Source organism: Mustela lutreola, chromosome 6 (assembly GCF_030435805.1).
Source record: "Mustela lutreola isolate mMusLut2 chromosome 6, mMusLut2.pri, whole genome shotgun sequence".
In the NCBI taxonomy this organism is placed as follows: domain Eukaryota; kingdom Metazoa; phylum Chordata; class Mammalia; order Carnivora; family Mustelidae; genus Mustela; species Mustela lutreola.
Genome location: NC_081295.1, coordinates 58,964,748 through 58,991,476, shown reverse-complemented (window position 1 = coordinate 58,991,476; position 26,729 = coordinate 58,964,748). Strand labels below are relative to the sequence as shown.

Sequence of the window (26,729 nt, the reverse complement as noted above, 5' to 3'; positions counted from 1 at the left end):
TTCTTTTAGAAGCAAAAGTTGGTTTTAGCATTGTAAAAGTTAGAATTAGCTTCTTGGCACGAAATTAAATTTTGCGAAGGAGAAACCATGGTTTTAACTGCACTGTAACTGTAATATTCATTACTGAGAATGCCATACTAGCCTCTGGAGGAACATCCTATTTCAGGAATACTTAGAATGCTCTAGTCCTTCACAAAATAGTGTTGTAGTTGCTGCGATGGATTCAGCTGGGTTTCACAGACCCCTATTTGTTTGGCCTTACCTATTATGTAAGTCTCTTGCTTCTTTTCTATTTTCCCAAAATGATTATCTAAGGGGGCTGTAATTTCTTTTTTCTTTTTCTTTTTTTTTTTTTTAAGATTTTATTTATTTATTTGACAGACAGAGATCACAAGTAGACAGAGAGGCGGGCAGAAAGAGAGAGGAGAGGAAGCAGGCTCCCTGCGGAGCAGACAGCCAGATGCGGGGCTCGATCCCAGGACCCCGGGATCATGACCTGAGCCGAAGGCAGCAGCTCTAACCCACTGAGCCACCCAGGCGCCCCAGGGGCTGTAATTTCTGATTGATTGATTTACTGATTAATATTAGGGGAGTTCTACCTGCTGGGAAGTGAGACAAAATAAACTTTACGTGAGATTCCAATTAAAGTGGTCATGCTTGCTATTAAAGTACAGGAAGAAATATGACGTTGTTTCAAACTTTTTATTACAGCTTTTCTCTGACTTTATTTTTCTTTATACAGTTGATGGACTGGACAAAGCTTCTCTAGCAAATTCAGATGGCCCAACAGCAGGCTCACAAACACCTCCCTTCAAGAGAAAGGGGAAACTCTCCACCATCGGTAAAATCTTTAAACCTTGGAAATGGAGGAAAAAGAAGACCAGTGACAAATTTAGAGAAACCTCAGCAGGTATGAGTATCATAACTTTACTAGAAGATAAGTTGTTACATTTTTTATAAGATAAATATTGTGTCTTGTAGGGCTTTTTTCCCCAGAAAAAAAAGGCCATATTTGAAATGAAATTAGACTTAACTTAGAGTCCTGATGTGCCTGCTTTCCCACTCATTGACTTTCTAATATACCCTTGTTTTTAAATATATACTTCATACAGAAAACTAGTATGGAGGAAGGGGAAGTGAAAGAAGGTTATAATAGAAAATTAGAAGGGCAAATGTTATTTGTCAACATTGTAGCTAAAATAGCCGTTCACACACACACGCACACACACTATTATCTATCTACTTAGTTCCAGTAACACAATCCTATTTGTTAATTTAAGAAAAATTTTTGAATGTCTTTTTTTAATGTGTTTGTTTTATGGGAAAAATAAATGTAAATGGCTGTTTGAAAGAAAAGTGTTTATTGTTAAATTTTATTGTTAAATTTAAAATTTTATTGTTAAATTTATTGTTAAATTTAAAATTTCCATCATACCTTTAAGACAAATAAATGGTTTCTGTCCTAAGGGAGTCAGAACACTATTGGTGTGAAAATTTTTTTATCATTTTGTGGATTTGTTAAGCCTTAAGAATTACATTATTTCGTACCTTTCATGTAGACTCATGGAAGAAATTTGCTTTTTATCTCAGGCCAGAACTAAGCCCAAGTTAAACAAGTATTCCCTTTAAGGTAGAAAAGCATTTATCTCTTGATATAGGTTCAACATTCTCCATGCTTATTTGTCTAATACAATCGCCTTATCAGAATTCCTCATTGCACCAAGGTTAGTATCGTCGGTGTATGTAGAGGGTCACAGAGCATATTTTACTGGTCTGTGCTAACATAGGAGTTGGCCTTTATTTCTCGAGCTGTGAAATAAAATAGAAAATACCTCAAATAGCACATAGGTATGGAATAGGGACACCAAAGCTTCCTAATGAAATTGCCTGTGATGCATTTGCTGCTGTATAACTTCTTTGAGCATGTAATTTTTAATAAAGAAATAATGATACCGTATCTGGGATTTGTTTCAAAATCCTGGAGGTGGGGTGAATATAGATGAAAGAAGATTGGCCACAAGTTGGTGATTGCTTAAGCTTGGTCATGGGTACTGGGGGGTTATTGTTCTCTCCTCTCTGTGTGGACGTATTGGAAAATTTCTGTAATAAAAGATAGGGAAAATAAAAGAGACCTGGCTTAGGGGGACGTAAAAATAGATTGGTTATCCCATTTTCTATAGTTTCTAATTGGTTCCTTGGATTAGAAGGCAATGGCAAGTGGACAGAGTGCTGTGTTGAGTGAGTAAGGACATCTGGGTTCTGGTAGTGGCTTTGCCATCGAGGTACCCCGTGACCTTGAGCAAGTCAGATCAGAGTCGAATAAGATTATTCTAAGGCGCTTTCATTTCCAGATTCTGTTGTCAGCCCTTGACTCCTAATCCCTGGCTGGACATCTTGTGCTCCCATATTCTTCAGTTGTGAATGGAACCACGACTGGTCTTCTTAGTGTCCTCCTCTCACATTTCCCTAAGTTTTGAGAGAATCTGACCCTTTGGGTTACCATGGCTACCCAGGACGGGAGTCAGGCTCCAGACAGTGCCAATAAGAAGATACTGAGGAGGGAGGATGGAAGTCTCCTCTTTTGTTTAGCTTGCCCTTTACTTGCATCTTGGATGCTAACTTCTCTCTCCCCAATGAAGAAAAGATAACCACAAGGAAATTCTCCTTCACTTTTCCTTGTCATCTTTTTAAAATTATTTTGACAATAGGGAGGCTGTAACCCTGAATATTTTAGAAAAGTCATTTTAAACAGCCTTAAGTGTTATTTTATGTTAGCCCATATTTGTTGAGGAAAGCCTAGCCATCTTTCTATGCTGTTTTCTTTTCAGAGTCACACCGGAGTCTATATAAGCTTGGCTCCAAAGAGTTATTTGTGGGTTCTGTAGCCCTAGTTCCTAAAGACTACCAAACTACATTAATAACCTGAAAAGTTATTAGATGTCTGTTTTCTTTGCATCCAAATTATGACATCACAGAATAAAGACAAGCCAAGTAGACACGTTAACAATTCTTTTTGAATTTATCTGCTGCATTTGTGTCATTTCTTTCTAAACCCATATTAATGTCGTACTTGAATTTCATAAGATGTTACCAAGTGTCCCATTATAAAATATTTTGTTGTTACTTCATATATATATGCTTATTTTAAGACTTAAATTTCTGGGGCGCCTGGGTGGCTCAGTGGGTTAAAGCCTCTGCCTTCAGCTCAGGTCATGATCCCAGCGTCCTGGGATCGAGCCCCACATCGGGCTCTCTGCTCAGCAGGGAGCCTGCTTCCTCCTCTCTCTCTGCTTACTTGTAATCTCTGTCTGCCAAATAAATAAATAAAATCTTTAAAAAAAAAAAAAAAGACTTAAATTTCTGCTGAGCTTTATGAAGTGTATCAGTGAAGCCTGAAATAAAGGGAGGCACAAAGCGTGTAACAAATATTTTCTTTACATTGAGGAAAGCTGTCATGTCTAGAGCAAAACTGATGCATTTGGAAATAACCAAGAGAAAGGTGTTTTTGTTTTTTTTTTAAAGATTTTATTTATTAATTTATTTGACAGACAGAGATCACAAGTAGGCAGAGAGGCAGGCCGAGAGACAGGGGGAAGCAGGCTTCCCAGTAAGCAGAGAGCCCGATGTGGAGCTCGATCCCAGGACCCTGAGATCATGACCTAAGTTGAAGGCAGAGGCTTAACCCACTGAGCCACCCAGGTGCCCCAAGAAAAGTGTTCTTTAATAAATTGCCTCAAACAGCGAACTCTGGTTGTTTGGATATGACCAAGGTCATGTGCTGTCTGGCACACTATAAAGTCCACCTTAGGCATGTCCCACAGTGTGTTGAGATCTGAAAGAAGGTGCATTTCTTCCAAGGCAAGTCCATCTTGTTTTTCCTTCTCCTAAATTCCTGGTGTTGTAGCCACATGGCTATGAATCTTCCTGCATTCCGCCACATAGTGATTAATATTGCTTTTCCTAGTCTGGGTTTCTGTTGAGGAAATTTTTTTTCTTTTGATTGGTAACAGAGAGGATGCAGCCCTGATTGATTGATGCCATTGTAGTCATATGTTTCCCATGACGGAGGCAGTTTAGAAGGGTCATGGTCAGTGGAGCACATGACTCTTGATCTCTGGGTATGAATTCGAGCTCTACATTTGGTGTAGAGGTTACTTAAAGATAAAAATCTTAAAGACAAAAAAGAGAGAGAGAGAGAATGAGAGAGAGAAGTGCCCTGTTTTTGAGCCAACTATATTTTGGAAGTCCATCTTGTCCTGTAAGAGAGACAGGGCCTAGGCCCCAACTTCAGTTTCTCTGGCCTTGTTTTAAAGCAAAAAGTTGCCTGTCTCTTCAACTCTGTGCAGGCTGGTCTACAGGCCGTTGGGTTCTAGGGGGGAGAGCAGTCTTCTTCCCATTTACTTTCCCCCAGGGCATCTTTTCTTAACTCTTTATCTCCTGAGTCAGAGGGGCCCTTCTCTGGTCCCATCTTTACTCTCAGTTACATCCGTTCTGTGCATTCAGAACTCAAAATGTCATTTACACTTCTTTTCCTACATAAGTATTCCTCCTGTCTTTTTTTCTTTCTTTTTTTGTGGGGAGGGGTGCTATGTGTGTCGTGGCTGAAGTTCCTTCCTCTGGATGTTTAAATTTGCTTCTGTCTCCCAAAAGCTCAGAATACAGTCAAATCCCCTGTCTGAACACAGTGGTTCTTTCAACTTCTGCAGAGTCTGTGGCCTTCAAGACCAAACGTCTTGAAAATCCAGCCTGTGCCACTTTGTCCACATCCTCTTCCCATGGTCACTCCTTTCCCTCTGCCACCTGTGCCTGTGTGCAACACTCCACTGATGACACTCCCAGCCTCCCAATCAGGAAATTCAGTGTCACTCTCTCATTTTCACCCATACCAACCTCTGCAGCATTTGCCATCCCTGGTTTGTCTTTCCGTGATTGACAAAAGATGTCATTATCGGGGCGCCTGCGTGGCTCAGTCAGTTAAGCGGCTGCCTTTGGCTCAGGTCATGATCCCAGGGTCCTGGGATCGAGTTCCACATCGGGCTCCCTGCTCAGCAGAGAGCCCGCTGCTGCCTCGCCCTTGCCTGCCACCACTCTGCCTACTTGTGCTCTCTAACTCTCTGTCAAATAAAGAAATAAATAAATCTTTAAAAGACGTCATTATTTTGGTTGTCTTTAACTTTTCTTTCTGCTTTTTGCTTCCTCTCGCCCCCTTCTCCTCTTCCCTAAACCTTTGAGGGAGTTTGCTGTGTGTCTTAGCCCTTCCCTTTCTTTGACTGTGCTCTTCCTCATCACCTATCTCTTCTTAGTACCCACATTTCTCAGGCCAAATCTCCACCTAAGACCTAGACCCATCCAGCAGAGCATTGATGGGTAGCAATGTTAACTCAAGGAGTGCATGTTAACTCAAAAATCCGTTCCTAGAGACACCTGGGTGGCTCAGTTGGTTGGACGACTGCCTTCGTCTCAGGTCATGATCCTGGAGTCCCGGGATCAAGTCCCGCATCAGGCTCCCAGATCCACGGGGAGTCTGCTTCTCCCTCTGACCTTCTCCTCGCTTATGCTCTCTCTCTCAAATAAATAAATAAAATCTTAAAAAAAAAAAATCCATTCCTAAGATCTATCTATATCTGCACTGAAAACCATTGATTTATAAGCTCTTGTTCTGTTGTTACATGATTCACTTGTATTTTTACAAAGAAATAAGACCAATCAATAGCTGGGAATTTCGAACCTCGTTTCTTCCCCTATAGAAGCAAATAACTCATTGAGATTACTATATACCCAAATATATGTCATGAATCAGTAACAGACCACAGCACTCCATTCATATTAGTTCTTTCCAATTTCTGTTTTTCCGTTTGTTCAATTCTGAACTCAAAAGAAAATGGAATCAGAGACTTTCATAAGTGAATATAAGTATTCCTGAAAGCGTTGTTCTGGAGTCTGATATTCTGGAGGGAGGGAGTGAGCAAGGTTCCTGCACTCTTGGAGCTTTCGTTCTAGAGAGGCAGATGTGATGAATGAGCACAGAGTGAGGGAAGGGGGGTGGAAAATGCTATGTACAAAATCCTTCGAAAGCAAAACAGATCCCTTTCCAATCCCAGGTACCCATGCTGTTGCAGACGTGGCTTTCTTTGGCATCTAGACTTTGAACCATGGAGTTCTTTGACTCTTCCTTACCTCTTACCGTCTTCTGTATCCCATTAGTTACTAAAACCTTTCATGTGTTTTCTCCTGGTGCAGGGCCTCCAACATTAGCCTTTCCTCTCAGTCCCTATTATCTGGTCCTTACCAGTCTATTATTGCAGGTAGCCTCTTGGTTATATTTAGGTATGAGCCGTACCAGCTATAGAAGGCTATAGAACACTGGCGAAGGTGGGGAGAGGTGAGGCTCTGGCAGTAAACCTGCCCACAGGGGAACCTAAACTAGCTGGTAAGGCTGACAGCGAAGGTTGAGGGTGCCAGAGGCCTCCAGGAACCCCATAGTAACTAAGATGACAACTTTCTACGTCTCAGGCCAGACAGGTAGAACAATGGGTATTTCACATGAGAATGGCCTGTGTTCTACCTCATAGGTTAGGATAGGAGAGCATCCAAGTAAGTGAGAGTGGGAAATCCAGATAGGCCTTTAGGAGCCAGGGTGTTCTAAATTACTTAGGTGGTAGTACTCATGGGAAGATGGTGCCTGGTGTAGGAATCAGAAAGACTCAAACAGAGCCCCCATACTTTTTTTTTTTTCTTAAATGGAACCAGAGAATAGAGCTGGTAACTAGGACAGGAAGTTTCCAAAGGATTCGGGACAGAAACTTGCTGTATAAAGTGGAACACAGGGATGGTTTTGAGGGAGTGGTCTCCTCAGACTCCAAACCTCAAGTGCTGGAGCTCCTCTTGCTAGAGTGGCACAGCTCAAGAGCTGGGTGACCAGAAAGAAAAAGAACTGCTGTGGATTTGGAGAAGTAGGTAGGCAAACTACCCTTCTTCTCTAGCATGCCCTCTCTTCTCTAGCATGTCTTGGATACCACCATGAGGGAATCTCTTAAGTGGAACTTTGGTCCTGTCGGTTCTTGCTTAAAGTGTGGCTGACCCCACATTGTTTCCTTAGTGAATTGCAGACTCTTAAGCTCTCCTCAGTGTAACCCAAACTTACCTTTCTTTTCATTTTTTTCAGTCACTTATATTGGATTTTAGTCACAGAGGGTCAGTACTTACTGAGTGTGCCCCTAAGCCTGCTTATCCCCAAGCCTTTCTTCCTTTATTCTTGCTCTGAGTACCTTCTTCTCACAGCTACACCTGGGGAGATACCGTGAAAGGATCATGACATATCTCTTCTTTCCCAAAGATATTCTTTTTATAAAAGTAGGCTCCATGCCCAGTGTGGAGCCCAACATGGGTCTTGAACTCATGACCTGGAGATCAACACTTGAGCTGAGATCAAGAATTGGATGCCCAACTGACTAAGCCACAAACACCCCTTTCATACTCTTTTTTTTTTTTTTTTCTTGGAGATTTTATTTATTTATTTGAAAGAGAGAGAGAGCACGAGCTGGGGTGCGAGGAGGCAGAGTGAGAGGGAGAAGCAGACTCTCCGCCGAGCAGGGCATCGGACGCAGGCTCAATCTCAGGACCCTGAGATCATGACCCGAGGCAAAAGCAAATGCTTGACTGACTGAGCCCTTCCTGAGATAGTCTTACCCTTGGTTCTGTATCAACTGAGTAGGAACTTCTCCTCCTTTGCTTTAATTCTCTTAAGATATGTATGCTTTGACTTTTTTATTTATGTGTCTGCTTACAGTTTGCTGTGTAAAATATTGAAGGTCAGAGACTATCTCATTCACTTTTGCCCAACTTTAGGTGCTTTATATAATAATTTATACCTGGTATGTACTTCTTTTTTAAGAGACAGAGAGAGAGAGCACGTGCCCAAGCATGGGCTTAGGGGAGGGGGTGGAGAGGCAGAGGGAGAGAGTGAGAATCTTTAAGCAGGCTCCACCCTCAGCACAGACTCTGAAGATGGGCTCGATATCAGAAAGCTGAGATCATGACCTGAGCTAAAATCAAGAGATGGACCTTTAACTGACTGAGCCACCCAGGCACCCTCCACCCCAGATATGTACTCTTAAATGTGCCTTGAATTGCTTATTTATTGAATGTCCACTATAACTAAATATACATCACTAGGCGCTTTAGAACTTTGTAAAATAAATTAAAGATTGAAAATTCATAATGGGAAGGAGAGAGATAGTAAATTAAAATACTAATCAAAAATATGTGCTCACAGTTGCAACCATGTACAACTATCAAGAAGCCAATAAATAATTTGGGAAAATTTCTCTTTCCTATCTTTTGCCCTTATTTTAAAAGTAAGTTACACTCCTAAATAAAGACATTTATCTTCATTATAATAGTGACTTTTTTATTTGTGGTGTTAGTAATGCAGAAGGAATGCCTGCCTAGATTTTTAGATAACATTGTTGCAAGTTATCAGCATTCTAAGAATCAGAGTGATCTGTAGAGTCCTCTGGTAAAAACTTTAACTTACTAGTACTCTGCATTCCCTACTCTTCATAATGTCTAATTTTTATTGAATGCTATCATATGCCAAGTTCTACTCCAAGAACTTTATTCACATTACCTCATTTAATCATCAAAGTTTATGAAGTTTCAGTGCTATTGTTATCCCAGTTTTACTGACGAGGACACTAAGGTCGGAAAATTCAAATGACTTGCTGGAGGAGGCATACCTGGTAGGAGGCAAAGATGGTATCCGAACCCAAGCAATGTGGTGACAAGCCACTACTTTTAACCATTACACTATGTTGTATCTCTAGAAGATAAATCCATACCCGGATCAGTAAGGATTGATCAGTGTAAGGTGATTCTACTGTGTGGGTTTGCTTCATATACTAGAGTTTTTATTGTGAGAAGGATTTGGTCTGAAGAATAATTTTGGTTCTACTTACTTGCCTAATTTCAGCAGGATGTGCATAGAAAAATGGTTGACAAGGGTCAACCCTTGTTTGGTCCTATTAAACCCTTATGTTTTGGTCCTATTAAAGATTGTCTTCTCTGTAACCATAAAGGCCTAATGTTACTGCTTGGGATTATTTTCTATATCTAGAAAGTAGGGCAAAGTTAGAAGATTTGCATAGGGGGATATTTGTTAAGGACTGGTCTGATGGCATAATAAACAATAGCATTTTGATTTCGTCTATCTTGTTCCACTAAGAAAATGGAAGTACTTTCGTGTATCATTCACCCTAGTACCGTCTTGGAGGGAGGAAAGAGAATCTCTCCCTTTCCCAATTCACTGTAGCAGAAGGAAGTTACATAATCAGCCAAAGACCACATAGCACAACCAGATCCGCATAGGGCTCCTTGCTTATACATTGGACAACACGCATTTGTCTTCTCAACAGATGTTTAGTGAGCAGCCACATCTACTGTGTGTCAGGCACTGTTACAGACTCTAATGATACAGCAGGGAACGAAAGAGACAATACTGCCTTCCCCTATGGGGCTTATATTCTTATAGGGATAGGAGGCAGAAAGTCAATCCCCAGAGTTAGAAAATGGGAAGAAAAACATAAAGCAAGGACTAGGGAATGTGGGTAAGTTACAGTTTAAGATGCAGTGGTCAGAGAAATTTTACTAGAAAAACAGCATTTGAACAAAGACAGGTAGGAGGGAAAGAAAAGCACTCAGGGAAATCCCATTAGGTAATCATATGTGTTACAGCATGGTTTTCCTTCTATCTAACAATGGTGTTAATATACTGAATGCAGTTCAGTATAAACTTGTATCCAATCTTTTAACAATTAAAATATCTCCCATTCATGAACCTTCTGGTTGTTAACCTTGATATCTGTTGCTGGCACATGGATCCTAACAGATCATGTCATTTCACTCAACAGTTGTAGGAGAGAAGCAGGAATCCAAGAAAGGAATTTAACTCTGTAATAGAATAGAAATGTTTTGTTATGGGGCACCTGGGTGGCTAAGTGGGTTAAAGCCTCTGCCTTCGGCTCGGGTCATGATCCCAGGGTCCTGTGATTGAGCCCCACATCGGGCTCTCTGCTCCGTGGGGAGCCTGCTTCCTCCTCTCTCTCTCTGCCTGCCTCTCTGCCTACTTGTGATCTCTGTCTGTCAAATAAATAAATAAAATTTAAAAAAAAAAAAAAAAAAAAAGAAAGAAATGTTTTGTTACGGCTTCCTTTCTTAAGTTAGAATTTAGGTGCCAGATTTTGACAGGGCGTCAGAAATCCTGCTTCATGGAGTCTGAGTTTAGAATCCCTCATATGTCAGTGTTTTTTGGGTAGATCTTAGTATCTGTCCTGCAGAGAATGCTTTTATAAACTGAAACAATAATGTATGATCGCCTCTGTGGGTAAACAGTCCCTAACTCACATGCTAGTGGTGTCGACTGTACTGATTTGTTAGATTACTTGGAATGACAAGTATGTTCCCAGATTAATTTAAAAAATTCAGTTTGGTCCACAATACACCTGAAGCTGGGCACTATTAAAACGTGGTCACATACAGCTGAACACTACTTACTAAAACTCTAGGAAAATATCTTCTGAATTTTCTATTAAAATTGAGAATTTGAGGACTGTAGACTACCTTACCTTTCATCTGGGTCTGTCCCCAAGGCACAATGTCTTCTCTCTCCACCAAACCTGATAACATGTAATCATTTAACTTCCAAGCTCCTGCTTTCTCACTCTAATTATTGGGGAAGTTTTCTCTTACACTGACCCAGAACAAACTCTCTCCAATTTTTCTAGCTATCCCCTGGCATGAATATATATATATATATATATATTTATACATCTCTCCAAATCACAGTGTTATGGGATGGTCCTTCCATCTTTTCATAAAGTTCTTTCATCCCCTTGATGTGTTTTAAGTTCGGAGTTTCTCACCATGGGGCCATATTAAATTGTCTAGATTATTCAGTACCTTTTTGTTGAATACCAGGCCCAACGCGCTATGTTCTAAGGACACAGCAATGAACAAGTCTGATGAGGCCCCTGCTTTCACAGAGCCTACAGGCTCTGTGTTCCCTTTCTTGGCCATTTTAATACCAAGGTAACACTGTGACTTCCCCCAAAATTCTTATGATTACACTTTTTAAAATATTTATATGTGTATATAAATATATATATTTTATATTTAGAATTACATCCACAATAGGACTATATCTTGTTATTAAAATGATAAGAATTTGTCAGTAGGAATAATATATCACCCAGCCGAATCCTCCAAGCTGGGTGATCCATTTTACCCCTTCTAACAATGTGCTGTATGTCCTTTCTGTGTACCCACTTCTACATATTCTCCAACATATGTCATCCTCAGTCGTGTGTGTTTCCCTGACAGGGTCCAACTGGGTGAGCTCCCTTCTGACATTAGACCTCCCCCTTGGACCAGATCTGTCTCTTTCAGATTATCAGGAATCCTGTCCCAACATATCTCAAAGAGTTATTTTCTTGGTTGAGACCTCAGATCTCCTTTGTGGAGGAGACTGGCCTCTGCACCCCTTCATATTGTGCCCACATTTCTGGGGTGCTGTTTTCTCTTAAAGCACCAGTGGGGCGCCTGGGTGGCTCAGTCATTAAGCATCTGTCTTCAGCTCAGGTCATGATCCTGGGGTCCTGGGATCGAGCCCCACATCAGGCTCCCTGCTCAGTAGGAAGCCTGCTTCTCCCTCTCCCATTCCTCTGCTGTGTTTCCTCGCTTGCTGTGCCTCTGTCAAGTAAATAAATAAAATCTTAAAAAAAAAAAAAAAAAAGCACCAGAAATCTCTGCTGCTGTGTCTTCTGTCCTAGAGACTGTCTTCCAGGGAACCTGATTTTAGATCATTATCTGAGTGTTTTCTTCTCTCTCTAATTCAGCTTTAAGGTTCTCTTCACTAGGCCAATCCAGTCTCCACCTGGCATTTCACTCCTTTTTCCATGGAATGGGTATTACTGTACAGAAGTTCTGGTCTAGGAAACCAGACCTTGATTTGACACCATCAGTTCCAACAGCTACTCACTTGGGTTGTCCAGTCTTTGTATGTCATGATTTCAGCCAGATTAAAAAACAACCCCTGGCCATCCACACCTTTCTGTTTCCTCCTTAGAACTTCTGACTGGATGGGCTATGTCCGATTGTTTCTGGGGAAGACAATTATTCCTGTTGTTAAGTCAGTAGAGTAGGGGTTTGAGGAGTCTAGGCATGGCCTCCTTCACATCCTGAGAAACACACTATGAGAGGACAGCGTTCCTTCTGAGGAGTCACCCTGGTCTGCGTAAGGCGTCATCTTGAGCTCGCACATCAGTCAAAGCTCCTGGATGACCACCGTGTGACTCTTCCTATGGGCTCTGCTGAGCCTACCTTGTTCATTCATTCACACAGCACATATTCACTGGCCTCCTCCCGTGAGCCTACACACTCTCCTGTGCTCCGAGGATACAGTGGTTAACAAAGAGGGAAGTTTCGAGGCTTGTGAACCGTCAGTGTCTCTGGTGTACCATTCTTCTCAGCTGTCTTTTTTCCTGCTACCCAGCTCCAGATCCATACCGCACATCAGCCTTTCCATCTCTGGGTTCCCCATTTTTCTCCTGTCAACTTCTTAACTACAGTTTTGATTCCTCTTTTCTTTCTCCAAAACATTTCTCTTTGTGCCTTCCTTAACTACTATTTTTTCCGTTCCATCTAGTTATCTAGTACCTTTTCCAGATCAGAGCAAAGAGAGATGTTCCCTGACTCCTTTTACCTTCACATTGAAGGGGAAAGCTGGTTTCTGTTTATAGCTCCCCTCTTGGTGGCTCCTCTCTGAGGAAGAAAAGCAGAGGTCACCCCTGAGAGATTACTGGAATGGTTTTTGCATGGTCCAGACCTCATAGCCTCCAGGTTACCTGTGACTGTTTTTGGTAGCCCCTTGGAAACATTTCCTGTAAACGTCCCCCAGCAAAGTGGGGACCTACGAATGAAGCATTTCAGTGAACACTGGTCTGTGCTTGCTGTATCAAACCTTGGCCCTTTCAGAAAACACAAATAAGTTTTTGATTTTTCCAAAACTTTTCTCTGCCTTCCCTCTCTTTTTGACCATGGGTCAATGAGCCTATATAGTCCATGGAAAAATATAGCTGCCTTTCCTGACAACCCTGATGCTGGACGCCTGAGATTTTCTTAGAAGTAGGAATTGTGTTTGGCTAAGGTTGAAGGCAGATATACAAAGGAACTACTAACTGGTTCACTATTACTACCTTTGTGAACGTGACTGTCCCCAAAGAGGTCATTTTTTGGTCATTCACCACCCTGGTATTTATTACTTTGAGGAGAGAGAAAGAGAGTGTGTGTGTGTGCGTGTGTGTCTGTGTGTGTGTAGTTCTGTGAATTTTAATACATGTATGTTTTATGTAACTACCACCATTATCAGGATTCGTCCCAGATCCATCCTTGCCCAGTCCTCCCGCCCCATCCTTTTCCAGTCATACCCTCCCTCCCCTCCAACACCTCCCCCAGCTCCTAACTTCTGGCAACCACTGCTCTGTTCTTCACTATCATTTTGTTGTTTCAAGGACATCATAGAAATGGAAATCACTAAGTATAAAATATTTTGAGACTGGCTTTCTTCACTTGCCATTTCACCTTTGAGAGTCATCTGGGATATGGCATGTACGAGTGTCTCGTTTCTGTTGTTGGGTAGTATTCCGTGCTCTGCATGTAACCTGTTCATTTATCCATTCACCTGTTGAAGGACGTAGATTGTTTCCGGTTTGGGGTGATTATGAATAGAGCTGCTATAAATATTCACATAAAGGCCTTTGTGTGAACAAAAGTTTTCATTTCTCTAGGGAAAATATGTAGGAGTGAGATTTTTGAGTCATACACTAAATGCATGTTTAACTTTATAAATAACTGCCACAGACTATTTTCCAGAGTTTCGTATTCCTTACCAGCAATGTAAAGGTTCCAATTGGTCCATATCCTTGCCAGCACTTGGTATTATCATTATTATTTTTTTATTGTGGTCAAAAAACCTGTTATAAAGTGTACTGTCTAAACCATTTTTAAATGTCAAGTTCAGAGATGTAAAGTTTATTTACAGTGTAATAGAACAGATCTCCAGAACTTTTTCATCTTATAGACCGAGACTCTGTACCTATTGAACAATCCCCATTACCCGCTCCCCACCTCCTGGTAATCACCATTCTACTTCCTATGTGTATGAAGGTGACTGCTTTAGTATATGTCACATAAATGGGATCATACAGTAGTTATCCTATTAGGACTGGTTTATTTCACTCAGCATAAAATATCCTCAAGCTTCATTCATGTTGAAGCATGTGTCAGCATTTCCTTTCTTTATGAGTGTATAGTATTTTATTGTATGGATATGCCACATTTTGTTTACCCATTCATCTGTCAGTGGACATTTGAGTTCCCTCCACCTCTTGGTTGTTGTGAATAATGCTGCCGTGAGCACAGTTGTGCTATCTTTATTATTTTAGCCATTCTAGTAGGTATGTAGTAGTATTTTATCCGAGTTTTAACTGCATTTCCCTAATGGCTCATGATGTTCAGCTATTTTTCATGTACATTTCTGCCATCTGTATATCCTCTTTGGTGAATGTCCTGTTCAGGTCTTTTGCCTGTTTGGTAATTGAGTTATTTGTTTTCTTACTATTAAATTTTGAGGGTTCTTTATATATTCTGGATATAAGTTCTTTGTTGGATATATGATTGAAAATATTTTCTCACCATCTGTAGTTTGTTTTTTTATTGTCTTAATCTCTTTTGTAAAACAAAAATACATAATTTGATAAAGGTCAGTTTATCAGTTATTTATAGGTCATATTTTTTGTGTTGTGTCTGTTATCTAACTTCAGATCATAAAGAACTTCTTCTGTGTTTTCTGCTAAAAGTTTTATAGTTTTATATTTTACCTTTAGATCTATAATCATTTATGGGTTAATTTTTATGTAAGGTATAAGATTTAGATCCAGGTTTGTTTTTACATATAAATGCCCAGTTATTTTAACATCATTTGTTGCAAAGACTGTCCTTTCTTCATTTAATCATCTTTGTATCATTTTGAAAATGAATAACCATATTTTTCTTTCATATACTTCTCTTTGATAAATATTTGTTCAAGTCTTCTGGCCAATTTTATCTTCTTAATATTGAGTTTTAAGACATCAGATATGTTACTAAAGATATTTTCTACCACACTGTAGCTTGTTTTTTTATTCTTTAACAGTGTCTGTTACAGAGCAAAAGTCTTAATTTTGATGAAATACAGTTTATTGCTTCTTTCCTTCAGGATCATGTTTTTTATATCATTTGTAAGAATTTTCAAGAGCATTTGTTGAAAAGACTAGCCTTTCTCCATTAAATTGCCTTTGTGTCTTTGCCAAAAGCTAATTGGCCACATGGTCTTTGTCAAAAATTAAGACTCACATTTGTGTAGGTTTATTTCTGGACTCACTATTCTGTTCTCCTAATCTGTGTGTCTGTTCCTTCACCAGTATCATTCTGTCTTGATTATTATTATAAGTCTGAAAATTAGATACTGTAATATTTCCAACTTAATTCTTCCTTTTAAAAATTATTTTAACTAGTTTCTTTGTCTTGTCACACAAATTTTGGCATCATATTGCCTATATTCTCAAAAATTTCCTGCTGGGATTTTCATTGGAATGACATTAAATCTATATTCAATTTGTGTAGAATTGATAACTTCACTATGTTGACTTTCCCAGTATGTGAACTGGTATGTCTCTCTATTTAATTAGCTCTTTTATTTCTTGCATTAGCATTTTGAAGTGTTTGGAAAACAGTATTAGGTTTATACCTAAGTATTTCTTTCTTTTCTGTGTTTTTAAAAATTATTACAAATATATATATTTTTAAAAATTCCATTTCCAATTATTCAGTACTGGTTTACAGAAATACAATACCTTGCTAAATCTACTTATTAGCTCTAGTGAAGATTCTTTAGGATTTTCTGTGTAGATGATTCTATCATCTGTGATTAGGCATGGTTTCATTTCTGCCTTTCAATATGTATGTCTTCTGTATCTTTTCTTGCCTAGCTAGGACTTCCAGTATAATAATAAGTAGGGGTGGTGAATGGGACATCCTTGTTTTTTTCCCATTCTTAGGGGGAAGCTTTCATCAAGTATGGTGTTAGCTGACGTTTTTTTTTTTTTTTTTAAGATTTTTATTTATTTGACAGAGAGAGAGAGATCACAAGTAGGCAGAGAGGCAGGCAGAGAGAGAGAGAGAGAGGAGGAAGCAGGCTCCCTGCGGAGCAGAGAGCCCAACGCGGGGCTCCATCCCAGGACGCGGAGCTCGATCCCAGGACCCTGGGATCATGACCTGAGCCGAAGGCAGAGGCTTTAACCCACTGAGCCACCCAGGCGCCCCAGCTGAAGGTTTTTTTGCAGATGTACTTTATCAAGTTGAGCAGGTTCCCTTTTATTCCTGATTCTCTGGGAGTATTTATTATGAACAAATGTTGAAAATCTCAGATGCTCTTTCTGCATCAGTTGATATGACCATATGGTCTTTCTTCTCTGCGACCACTTAATATGATAGATTACATTGATAGATTTTTGAATATTGAATCAGTTTTGCATCCCTGGGGTAAATATCGTTGAGTTGTGGTATATTATTCTTTCCTATGTTGCTGGATTTTACTTGATAATGTTTTGTGGAGGATTTGTGATATTCGTCTGTAGTTTACTTTTCTTGTACTGTTTTTGGTTTTTGATGTCAGGATGTTGTGCTGACCACATAAATTGAGTTCATTCTATTTTTGGAAAGATTGTGTAGAATTGGTGTTATTTCTTTAGATGTTTGATAGAATTTGCCACTGAAACAATCTGAGTCTAAAGAATTTTTTTAAAAAACTATCTTAAACAGCAAATTCAGGTTAAGAAGTACAGGATCATCAAGGCTGTCTCCTATCTTGGATGAGTTTTGTTAGGACCTCCAGTGCTTTGAAAGAGGGCTCTTCCTCCAGGTTTCTTTTTTTTTTTTTTTTTTTTTTTTTAAAGATTTTATTTATTTATTTGACAGAGAGAAATCACAAGTAGACGGAGAGGCAGGCAGAGAGAGAGAGAGAGGGAAGCAGGCTCCCTGCCGAGCAGAGAGCCCGATGCGGGACTCGATCCCAGGAGCCTGAGATCATGACCTGAGCCGAAGGCAGCGGCTTAACCCACTGAGCCACCCAGGCGCCCCATTCCTCCAGGTTTCTTTATGGTTAACCAGCAACTTCATCTCCTTCAAGGAAGTCCCTGTTTAAATGCTAGCTTCTCAATGAGGTCTGCCTTCTCTCTCTATGCTGAAGCTCTCCTTTCCCCCAGAATTCATTCTTTAACAGCTTTTTTGGAGATATAATTCATATGCCATACAATTCACCCATTTTACATGTGCAGTTCGGTGGTTTTTAGTAGTCTTTACAAACTATGCCACTAGCACCATAATTAATTTTAAACATTTTCATCACCCTAAAAAGAAACCCCCTCAGGCTGTCAGTACTCCCTTCCCCTGACCTCTGTTTTCTGTCTTGATAGGTGGGCCCGTTCTTCATGTTTCCCGTAAATGGAGTCATACAAGACACGTGTGGCTATTTGCATTTTTGACTGGCTTCTTTCACTTAGCGTGATGTTTTTAAGGTTCATCCATATTGTAACATGCATCAATATTTAATTTCTTTTCATGGTCACATAATGTTCCAGTTTATGAATATATCGCATTTTATTTATCCATCCCTCATCCGTTGGTGGACATGTATTTGGGTTGGTTCTGGTTTGGCTATTGTGAATAATGCTGCTATGAACATTTGTGTACGAGTCTTTGTGCAGACATATTTTAATTTCTCTTGGTTATACATCTAGAAATGGAATTACTGAGTCATATGGTAATTCAGTGTTTAACACTTTGAGGAACTGCCAAGACTGTTTTCCAAAGCAGCTGCACCATTTTACATTCCCACCAGCAGTGTACGAGGGTTCTGATTTCTCCACAGGCTGGACAGTATTTGTTATTATCTGTCTGTTTTATTGTTGCCTTCCCTAGTGGGTGTAGTAAAGTGGGTCCCCTGGCGCTCTTGGTTCTCTTTTTCTGCCCTGCCTTGTTCTTTCAACAGCACATCTTTCCTTCTTTTTTCTTTTTCTTTCTTTCTTTTTTTTTTTTTTAAAGATTTATTTATTTATTTGAGAGAGAGTGGTGGGGAGGAGCAGAGGGAGAGAGAGGCAAACTCTGAGCTCAGCGTAGAGCCTGAGGCAGGGCTCCGTCTCAAGACCCTGAGATCATGAGTGGAGCTAAAACCAAGAGTTGGATGCTTAACTGACTGTGCCACCCAGGCCCTCCCACGTCGTATCTTATAACATTTATAAGTTATTTGTGTTGTTTATTAGCTGGTCCCGCTTCCCACTAGATTATAAATTCCATGAGCATTGAGATTTCTGTTTTCTTTTTAGATAAAATCCAAGAGCAACCAGAATAGTGTCTGGCTTGTGCTAAAGCATTTAGTAAATGTTTATTGAATGAATTAATTAATGAGGGGTTCTTGATATGCCTTACTCTAGTCCATATACATGGTGTTTGCAAGTGAATGTGATCTGGAAAGTGCCAGAATTTGCGGGGGGGGGCAATTATACCAGTTTTCAATTCTTTCTTCGTGTTCATATCATTGAGAGCTACTTAAGGGCCTTAAAGAATTAAGAAGCCAATGGGCACCTGAGTGACTCAGTTGGTTGAGCGACTGCCTCGGCTCAGGTCATGATCCTGGAGTCCTGGAATCGAGTCCCACGTTGGGCTCCCTGCTCGGCAGGGGGTTTGCTTCTCCCGCTAACCCTCCCCCTTCTCATGCTCTGTCTCTCTCATTTTCTCTCTCTCTCTCTCTCAAATAAATAAATAAAATCTTAAAAGAATTGAGAAGCCAAAATAGACAAAATTAATATTTTACCAAATTTAATGGACAAGCTGGGGACCCATTCCCTCATGAATGGATAATGAACTTAAGTAACTGTTACTGTCTGTTCTGTATGGCAATAGCCTTTAAAAGGTCGATGGGAGGGCATCATTGGCATGAAAAGGAGAGTTTTAGTTCAGTTGTTTTTGTACCCATGTTTTATAAGTGAACCTAATTAGACCAAATAAGTGCTAAAAATTCTGTGGATGAGAGAACATACAGTAATTTTATCATACATACTTTTTCTGAAATTCTTGTATTCTGTTTTCCTAAACACATGTAATGGCATTAAAACAAATTTCCTCTCTATGCATAAAAAATGAAGGAGACTAAATATTCCTCTTCTTTTTCTCCCAGTAGAATGAATTTTTTTGTTTCACTCTTCCCACATATAGAGGGAAAGAATCATTAAGGCCCCACCTTTTTATTTATGGAGCATTTATTATTCATTTTAGATCTATTCTAGGGATCACACCCACTTATGGGAAAGAGTAATGTAAGTGCTAACTTTTTATATATTTTTCATAATAGAAATTAGTGGTTTCATAAATAGGAAAACCTTCCATCATGGGTTTAAATTAGCCAGCTGCACAGTGAATAGGCAAACCATTAGGATCCACCTTCTCTAGATACATAGAAACCAGAAAAATCTTATTTCTAAATGGAATAGAGGATATTCCCTTGCCTCCTGTCCATTCTAGAAAATGCAATATTGTTTGTTTAATCCAAGCTGAGCTTTGGGATCAAATTTGTTGAGCCGTAAAGCAGACTAAGATCTCAGGCTTGCAGCCTCTCCTAGGGGGAGGTAGGCTTTGCTGGGGCAAGTGAGCTCAGATAAGCAAGGCATTTTCACTGAGCATTCTGTGCAAACCTTCTCAAGTGAGCCATGGGCATTACTGGTTTCTGATTGTAAATGACATTATTTTAAGGAATCACACCCACTAGAATGGAATATAGAATTGTTAGCTTGCATTTCTATTTTTTTTCTCTTTGCTACATTTAATTCCTGGGGAAGATGTGGAGGAGAGAATGATGTTCCCACTGACCTCTTGATAAAAAAGTCTTACGCTGCCAAGGGACATCGCTTGTATTGCTTTAAGAGATGATCTGATTGTTTATAAACTTTATTTGGGTGGATAATTTTCTAATTCCATTTTCCTTTGGAGTAGTGCCACTTGTGAAATACTTTTTAAAGGTGCTACAGAACTCTTTCCGGCCTGGGTCAGAAAACCGAGTCAGGAAAGTCCATTATTTTATTTCCTTTGCATATTATTTCCCTTTGTGGTTTTGTTTTGATTTTTTTCATCCTGTGATACGAATCCGGTCTTTATCACTAAGGGCTAAGCCCTGGAAAGTGACTTTTTTTTTGGCTTCTGTATTTGTTTCCCACTTGGACTCTAAATTGCAGTCTTAATTCTTACTTTTGTATGTCAAGTGAAAAGAGTTTGCTCATTGAGGCTTATAACATTTTTTTTTTTTAGATTTTATTTATTTACTTGACAGAGAGAAATCACAAGTAGACGGAGAGGCAGGCAGAGAGAGAAGAACGGAAGTAGGCTCCCTGCTGAGCAGAGAGCCCGACATGGGACTCAATCCCAGGACCCTGAGATCATGACCTGAGCCAAAGGCAGTGGCTTAACCCCCTGAGCCACCCAGGCGCCCCCGAGGCTTGTAACATTTTTGTGCTAAGTTTTCTTCACCTACTTTTCCAAACCCAGACTCTCCAGGTTTTGAAACAGATGCTCTTGAGGTTTTCTTTAGTCCAAAGTCTAAGTGTTTACTTAGTACCTATTAAAAGGCAGGCAGGAGAGGCTATGGGAGGAATACAAGAGAATAAAAAGCATGGCTGGAGAGAAGATGTCCTGGAGCAGACTTAGTGAACAGTAAACATCGCTGTGGTTAAAGTTCTTTGAAAATACCTTCTCATCTATTTTTTATCTTCAATAAATGGCTCTAAGCATTAATGTAGTCTAAACATGTCTTACAATTTAATTTATTTTAAAAATTGTGGTGGAGGGGCACCTGGGTGGCTCAGCCAGTTAAGCTTCTGCCTTGGGCTCAGGTCATGATCCCAGGGTCCCGGGATCGAGCCCCACCTCGGGCTCCCTGCCTGCTTCTCCTACTCCCTCTGCTGTTTCCCCACTTGTGTACTCCAGCTCTCTCTCTTTCATTCTCTGCCAAATAAATAAAATCTTTTTAGAAAACTTAAAAAATAAATAAATTGCAATGTCTGGATTTGAGCTCAAGATGTATTTTTAAAAGGGCAGAATATATACATCCTGATCCATTTTCTGTTTTCTAGCTTTTTCAAGAATGATGAGACCCTCTTTCCACTTTAATAATCAGAAATTTGGAAACAGAGAGTAGATAGGGAGACTCCTGAAAGGTAGCATTATGTCCCAGTGGAAACTTAACATTGCTGTGAAATTTTAAGTGTTCTACTTTTAATTACAATAAAAAGGTAAATTTTTCTAAGCCCTTGTTATTTACGGTGTTTTGTGTTAGAAAATGAAAACATTAGTAAAATCACCCTTGGTTCTCTCACTGCAGGGTCAAACAGTAACCAGGTATCATTTATACCTCCTGATTTAGTCTGGGTCTGGACCAGTTTTGCCAAAGAATACTGTTCTTTACAAATACCATATATTCTATTAGATAGGCAAGATGGTGGGTAGAGGAGGAAGAATGTTTAAAATGCATAATAAAACTTTTTAAAAAATTAATCCAAGAAAGTTAATACCAGCTTTCCAAGAATATTTTTTCTTCTTGTGTTTTTTTTAATTGAAGTATAATTGCCATGCAGTATTACATTAGTTGCAGGTGTACAACATAGTGATTTGACAAATCTCTATGTTATACTGTGCACATCACAGCTACTGTCTGTCATGGTACAGTGCTGTTACAATACCATGAATGGTGACTTATTCATTCCATAACTGGAAGCTGTATCTTCCACTTCCTTTCACCACGTAGCCCATCCTCCTACCCTTATCTGTCTGGTAACCACCAATTTGTTCTCTTTGTTTATGGGTCTGTTTCTGCTTTGTTTGTTTGTTCTTTTGTTTGTTTTGTTTTTTAGATTCTGCACATAAGTGCAATCATATGGTATTTGTTTTTCTCTGCCTGACTTATTTCACTTAGCATCATACCCCCCAGGTCTGTCCATGTTGTTATAAATGGCGAGATTGAATCCTTTTTTATGGCTGGGTAATATTCCATTTGTGTGTATGTGCCTATGCATACACCACATTCATCTATTCGTCTATCAGTGGACACATACTTTGTTTAAGAAAACTAATCTGGGTGCCTCGGTGGCTCAGTGGGTTAAAGCCTCTGCCTTCAGCTTGGGTCATGATCTCAGGGTCCTGGGATCGAGCCCCACATAAGGCTCTCTGCTCAGCAGGGAGTCTGCTTCCTCCTTTCTCTCTCTCTCTGCCTACCTCTCTGCCTACTTGTGATCTCTGTCAAATAAATAAATAAAATCTTAAAAAAAAAAAAAAAAAGAAGAAGAAAGCTAATCTTTGGGGGTCCCTGGGTGGCACAGTTGGTTGAGCATCTTACTTTTGATGTTGTCTCAGGTCACAATCTTGGGTTGTGAGATCGAACCCTGAGTTGGGCTCCGCGCTTTGACTCAGCACAAGGTCAGCGTAGGATTCTCTCTCTTCCTCTGTCCCTCCCCTCGCTCATTATCTCTCTCTCAAATAAATAAATAAATCTTAAAGAAAAAAAATTTTAATTACTTTAAAAAATCCAGTCTGGGGATGCCTGGGTGGCTCAGTCAATTATGTGGCTGCCTTTGGCTCAGGTCATGATCCCAGGGTCCTGGGATCAAGCCCCGAACTGGGCTCCCTGCTCAGTGGTGCCCTCTCCCCTCTGCCTGCCACTCTGCCTACTTGTTCTATCTCTCTGTCAAATAAATAAATGAAATCTTAAAAAACAAAAACAACAACAACAAAAAAAACCCAACTGTGATGAGGTATGTATATGAAATAAGTAAATATGAATTTGCAGAGATGCTTACTCAATCTTCTTACTAACTCTGGTGGGTTACTCACACCTATTTGAGTTGTGATGTTTAATGACATATTTCTAGATTCACTAAATAAAAATAGGCTTTTAAAGATTACACGTTAATGACTTCAAAAAATTTTGGCCTAAAGTATGAATAATTTCAGATGCCTTTAATCCTGCACAGTTGTATTTGATGTTTAGATAAGTGAGAATGTCTTAATTTAGGGTAGTTTAGTACCACTAAGGTCTCTTTCCCAGCAACTCTTGCCTGCCATTTGGCTGTCTGACCAGCGATAAAATGAGATAGGATCTCATCTCAGTCTATGCTGCTGAGTCCCTGAAATGTGTAAGACTGTCTTGAAGCAGATCAAGAAGAAGGGCCTCAGAATTAGGAGTTCAGGCTCTCTAAGAACTTCTCTAATGGGTATTGTTAATAACCTCCTAGTTTGCAAAACCTCTTCATCATGTAGAACAGAGATTCATTTTTATATCAAGTCTCTAGCTTGTTCTTACTGTAGTTAGAATTAATTGTTCTAAGGATGGTTCTCATTTTCTTTATTTCATACTTCTGTTCCTTTTGTGGTCTCACCCTGTTTTGGGTTTACTATCTTTTAACATGAAGAAACAAGAAATGGAAACACAGGATGCATGCAAAAGCACCTGTCTCGAACATTTGTGTTTGTCATGTGTTTTGAGAGTCACACTGGAAGAAAAGACAAGCAGTGTTTCACGTAGCTCACAGATCCTGGCCTCTGATTACTCTCCTGAGATTACTTGTACTTCCTGGCCCATGTGGGATCGGGGACTTACTCATTGTTCTAGTCCTAAACCTTATCCCTTGGGAACAAAATCCCCGAGTCCCTTGAGTTGACTTGCCATGGCTATTCTCAGCTTGCCCTCTCTGGAAACAGCAGTGATTTTAGCTGTTGCTGTTTGCACAAGGCAAAGATCATCCCTTCTTCTCTCCCTGACCTGGCTTTCGTCTGTCACCCCCTTACCTGAAAATTTTAATATACTACATATAGTGTTCAATGAAAAAGCATTGTGCTGAACAATTGGTTTTGTTTGTTTTAAAGATTTTATTTATTTATTTGAGATAGAGCAAGAGCGAGCGAGAGAGAGAACCAGAGAGCACGAGTCAGGGGAGTGGGGGGAGAGAGGGAGAAGCAGGCTCTCCACTGAGCAGGGAGCCCAACAGGGGCCCGATCCCAGGACCCTGGAATCGAGACCTTAGCAGAAGGTAAATACCTAACCTGAGCCACCCAGGCACTCTTGCTGAACAATTTGTAAAATAGTGTACCTTGGGTATAAAAAAGAGAATAATAAAAATGAATATTTGGATTTGCCTAAGAAAGTTTGGACGGGTACAGGAGACACTAATAAAAGTGGTTATTTGCATATGGAGTACAAGTGGGGTTCAATTTGAATAGGTGGGAGGTGGGGTGGAAGTAAGAGTTTTTACTGTATCCTTTTATAATTTGAACTATGAGAACTACCATCTAAGATTTGCTCATTTAAAATCAACTTCAGAAAGTTTTTCTAGGGGTGCCTAGGTCGCTCAGTTGTTAAGCGTCTGCCTTCAGCTCAGGTCATGATCCCAGGATCCTGGGATCGCGCCCCACATCCGGCTCCCTGCTTGGCAAGAAGCCTGGTTCTCCCTCTCCCACTCCCCCTGCTTATGTTTCCTCTCTTTCTGTGTCTCTCTCTGTCACATAAATAAATAAAATCTTTCAAAAAAAAAAAAAAGTTTTTCTACCTCATGTCTTGAAGGGAAATTGGAAAGCATTATACTTGTGGGAAAGTTGAAATCTTTGTAATTATCAACTCAGTCTGGAGAATGCAAGCAGTAGGCTTTGTCTGGACACATTTGGGTTCAACCAGATTCTGCATATGGAATTGGAAAATGTGTTTCACCTCTGAGAGTCTTGATATCCTTATCTGTTCTAGGGAACTAAAAAGAATTGCTTAGCCTGTCTTTCAGGAATACTGGGAAGCGTGATAAGAAAATAAATATTAAAATGCGACCTAAGCATCAAATAAATGGATGATTACTATCAGGTTTCTGAAGGAAGTTGTGACACTGAATTTCCCAAGAAGGGGAGGGGATGTAGATCTCACCATCTTCCTCTTTTTTAAAGTCTGGTCAAGTTTCAAACTCTTGGGGGATAAAGAAGTCCTGTGTAGTTCTTTCATATTTCTGCCTTGAAAATCTAGAGAACCTTTGGCCTCTTCTGGAGGAAAATTTACTTTAAAGAAACATCTGTGTAACAGCTTTTTTGACTCTTCAAAAGTAAAAGCTCTTTGCTGCTGATGAATAGTAATAGACTGAAGTAAATGGGGAATTTATTGGTTCATGTAAGTGAAAAGCCCAGGGCCAAACAGCTTTTAGGTTTGGCGGGATCTAGGTGCTTCAAAGCTAAGATTAAGAATCTGTCTTCTTTGAGCCTATGTTCCTCGGTATTGGCTTTTTTTTTCCTTTCAAGTTAGACTTTCCTTTTATGGAGGCAAAATGACTACTTGCAGCTCTAGGCTCATATGAAGCTAGTTTTAACAGATACAGAAGAAAGAGAAAGACTTCTTTTCCTGTTGTTCTAGAAATTCTTTGGCTGGTTGTCATTGGTGCAGCTTGGGCACAGCCCATCTCTGAACCAGTCACCAAGGCTGGGAAGATATCAGGCTCTGACTGGATAAGCCTGGGGGCCCTTGGGCCTGAGGGTGAGGTTAGCTTCACACGTGTGGCATGGACTGTGAATGAGGAGAAAGGTAGTGCCTCAAAGGCTAACTATCAGGAGGGCTGTTTCTAGAAGAAGTAGAGAAGATTAGAAAAGAGTGCTAGACATGCCTTCCCTCCCTCCCCTCAAAAAACAAAACCAAATACTTAATGTATTATATTATTTCGGGCAACATGGGGATAAAATGACAAACAAAACATCTCTCATAGGGCTTTGAGCCATGTGAATATTCAATTATGTACACATGTAGCAATGAAAAAGAATGGCTATAACTAGAAATAATAGTAGTAGCTAACATATATTCAGCGCTTTCTAGATTTTAGCTATACTGGTCTAAGCACTTTAGCTTTGTAACACATTTGATCTCCAAAAGAACCAGAAAAGGTAGCAGTCAGTCATTCTCGTATTTTAAAGATGTTATTTATTTGTCAGAAAGAGAGAGCACAAGAGGGGGAGTGGCAGGCGGAGGCAGTGGGAGAAGCAGGCTCCCCACTGAGCAAGGAGCCCGATGTGAAACTCCATCCCAGGACCCTGGGATCGTGATCTGAGCTGAAGGCAGATGCTTAACTGACTGAGCCACTCAGATATCAGGTCTCCCATTTTGTAGATAAAAAAGCTGAGGCACAGAAAAGTACCTTAAAGTGCCTTAGAACACTGCTATCATTGAATCTAGCCAGCCTGAATGGTGACATCGTCCTGCAGGGGGCGCTGTCGGAAGCCGTCTTTGGATAAGAGGAGGATTTCACCAGAGAGGGGGAGATGGCATAGGTATGATTCTAGGAGAAAGGGAGAGAGAAACACCGCAGGAACCAAGCTGAGGAGGTACAGGAAGTGTTTAGGAAATGGTGAGAAGTAAGAGTAAGGTTGGGCTTCAACACTGAGCTTGTGGAAAAGGATGAACAAGAGGGAGGGGGAGAATGGTCCACTGGAACCAGCTGTGAAGCCTGGCCATGGCTCCGAGGGTTGGGCTTTTTCCGTAGTGTGTCGGACTTTTAAGTAGGGGAGAGACACGGATC

At 40.2% G+C, this 26,729-nt stretch overlaps 1 protein-coding gene across 5 annotated transcripts in view; it reads left to right on the top strand.

Moving 5' to 3' along the window:
* Positions 1 to 26,729, top strand: part of PHACTR2 (phosphatase and actin regulator 2) — a 264,289-nt gene that overhangs the window by 168,220 nt on the left and 69,340 nt on the right. For all 5 annotated transcript variants that reach the window (XM_059177360.1, XM_059177359.1, XM_059177357.1 and 2 more), the window contains exon 2: positions 743 to 910. In XM_059177360.1, the coding sequence (XP_059033343.1) occupies positions 743 to 910 (168 nt within the window). The remainder of the gene's footprint in view (positions 1 to 742; positions 911 to 26,729) is intronic.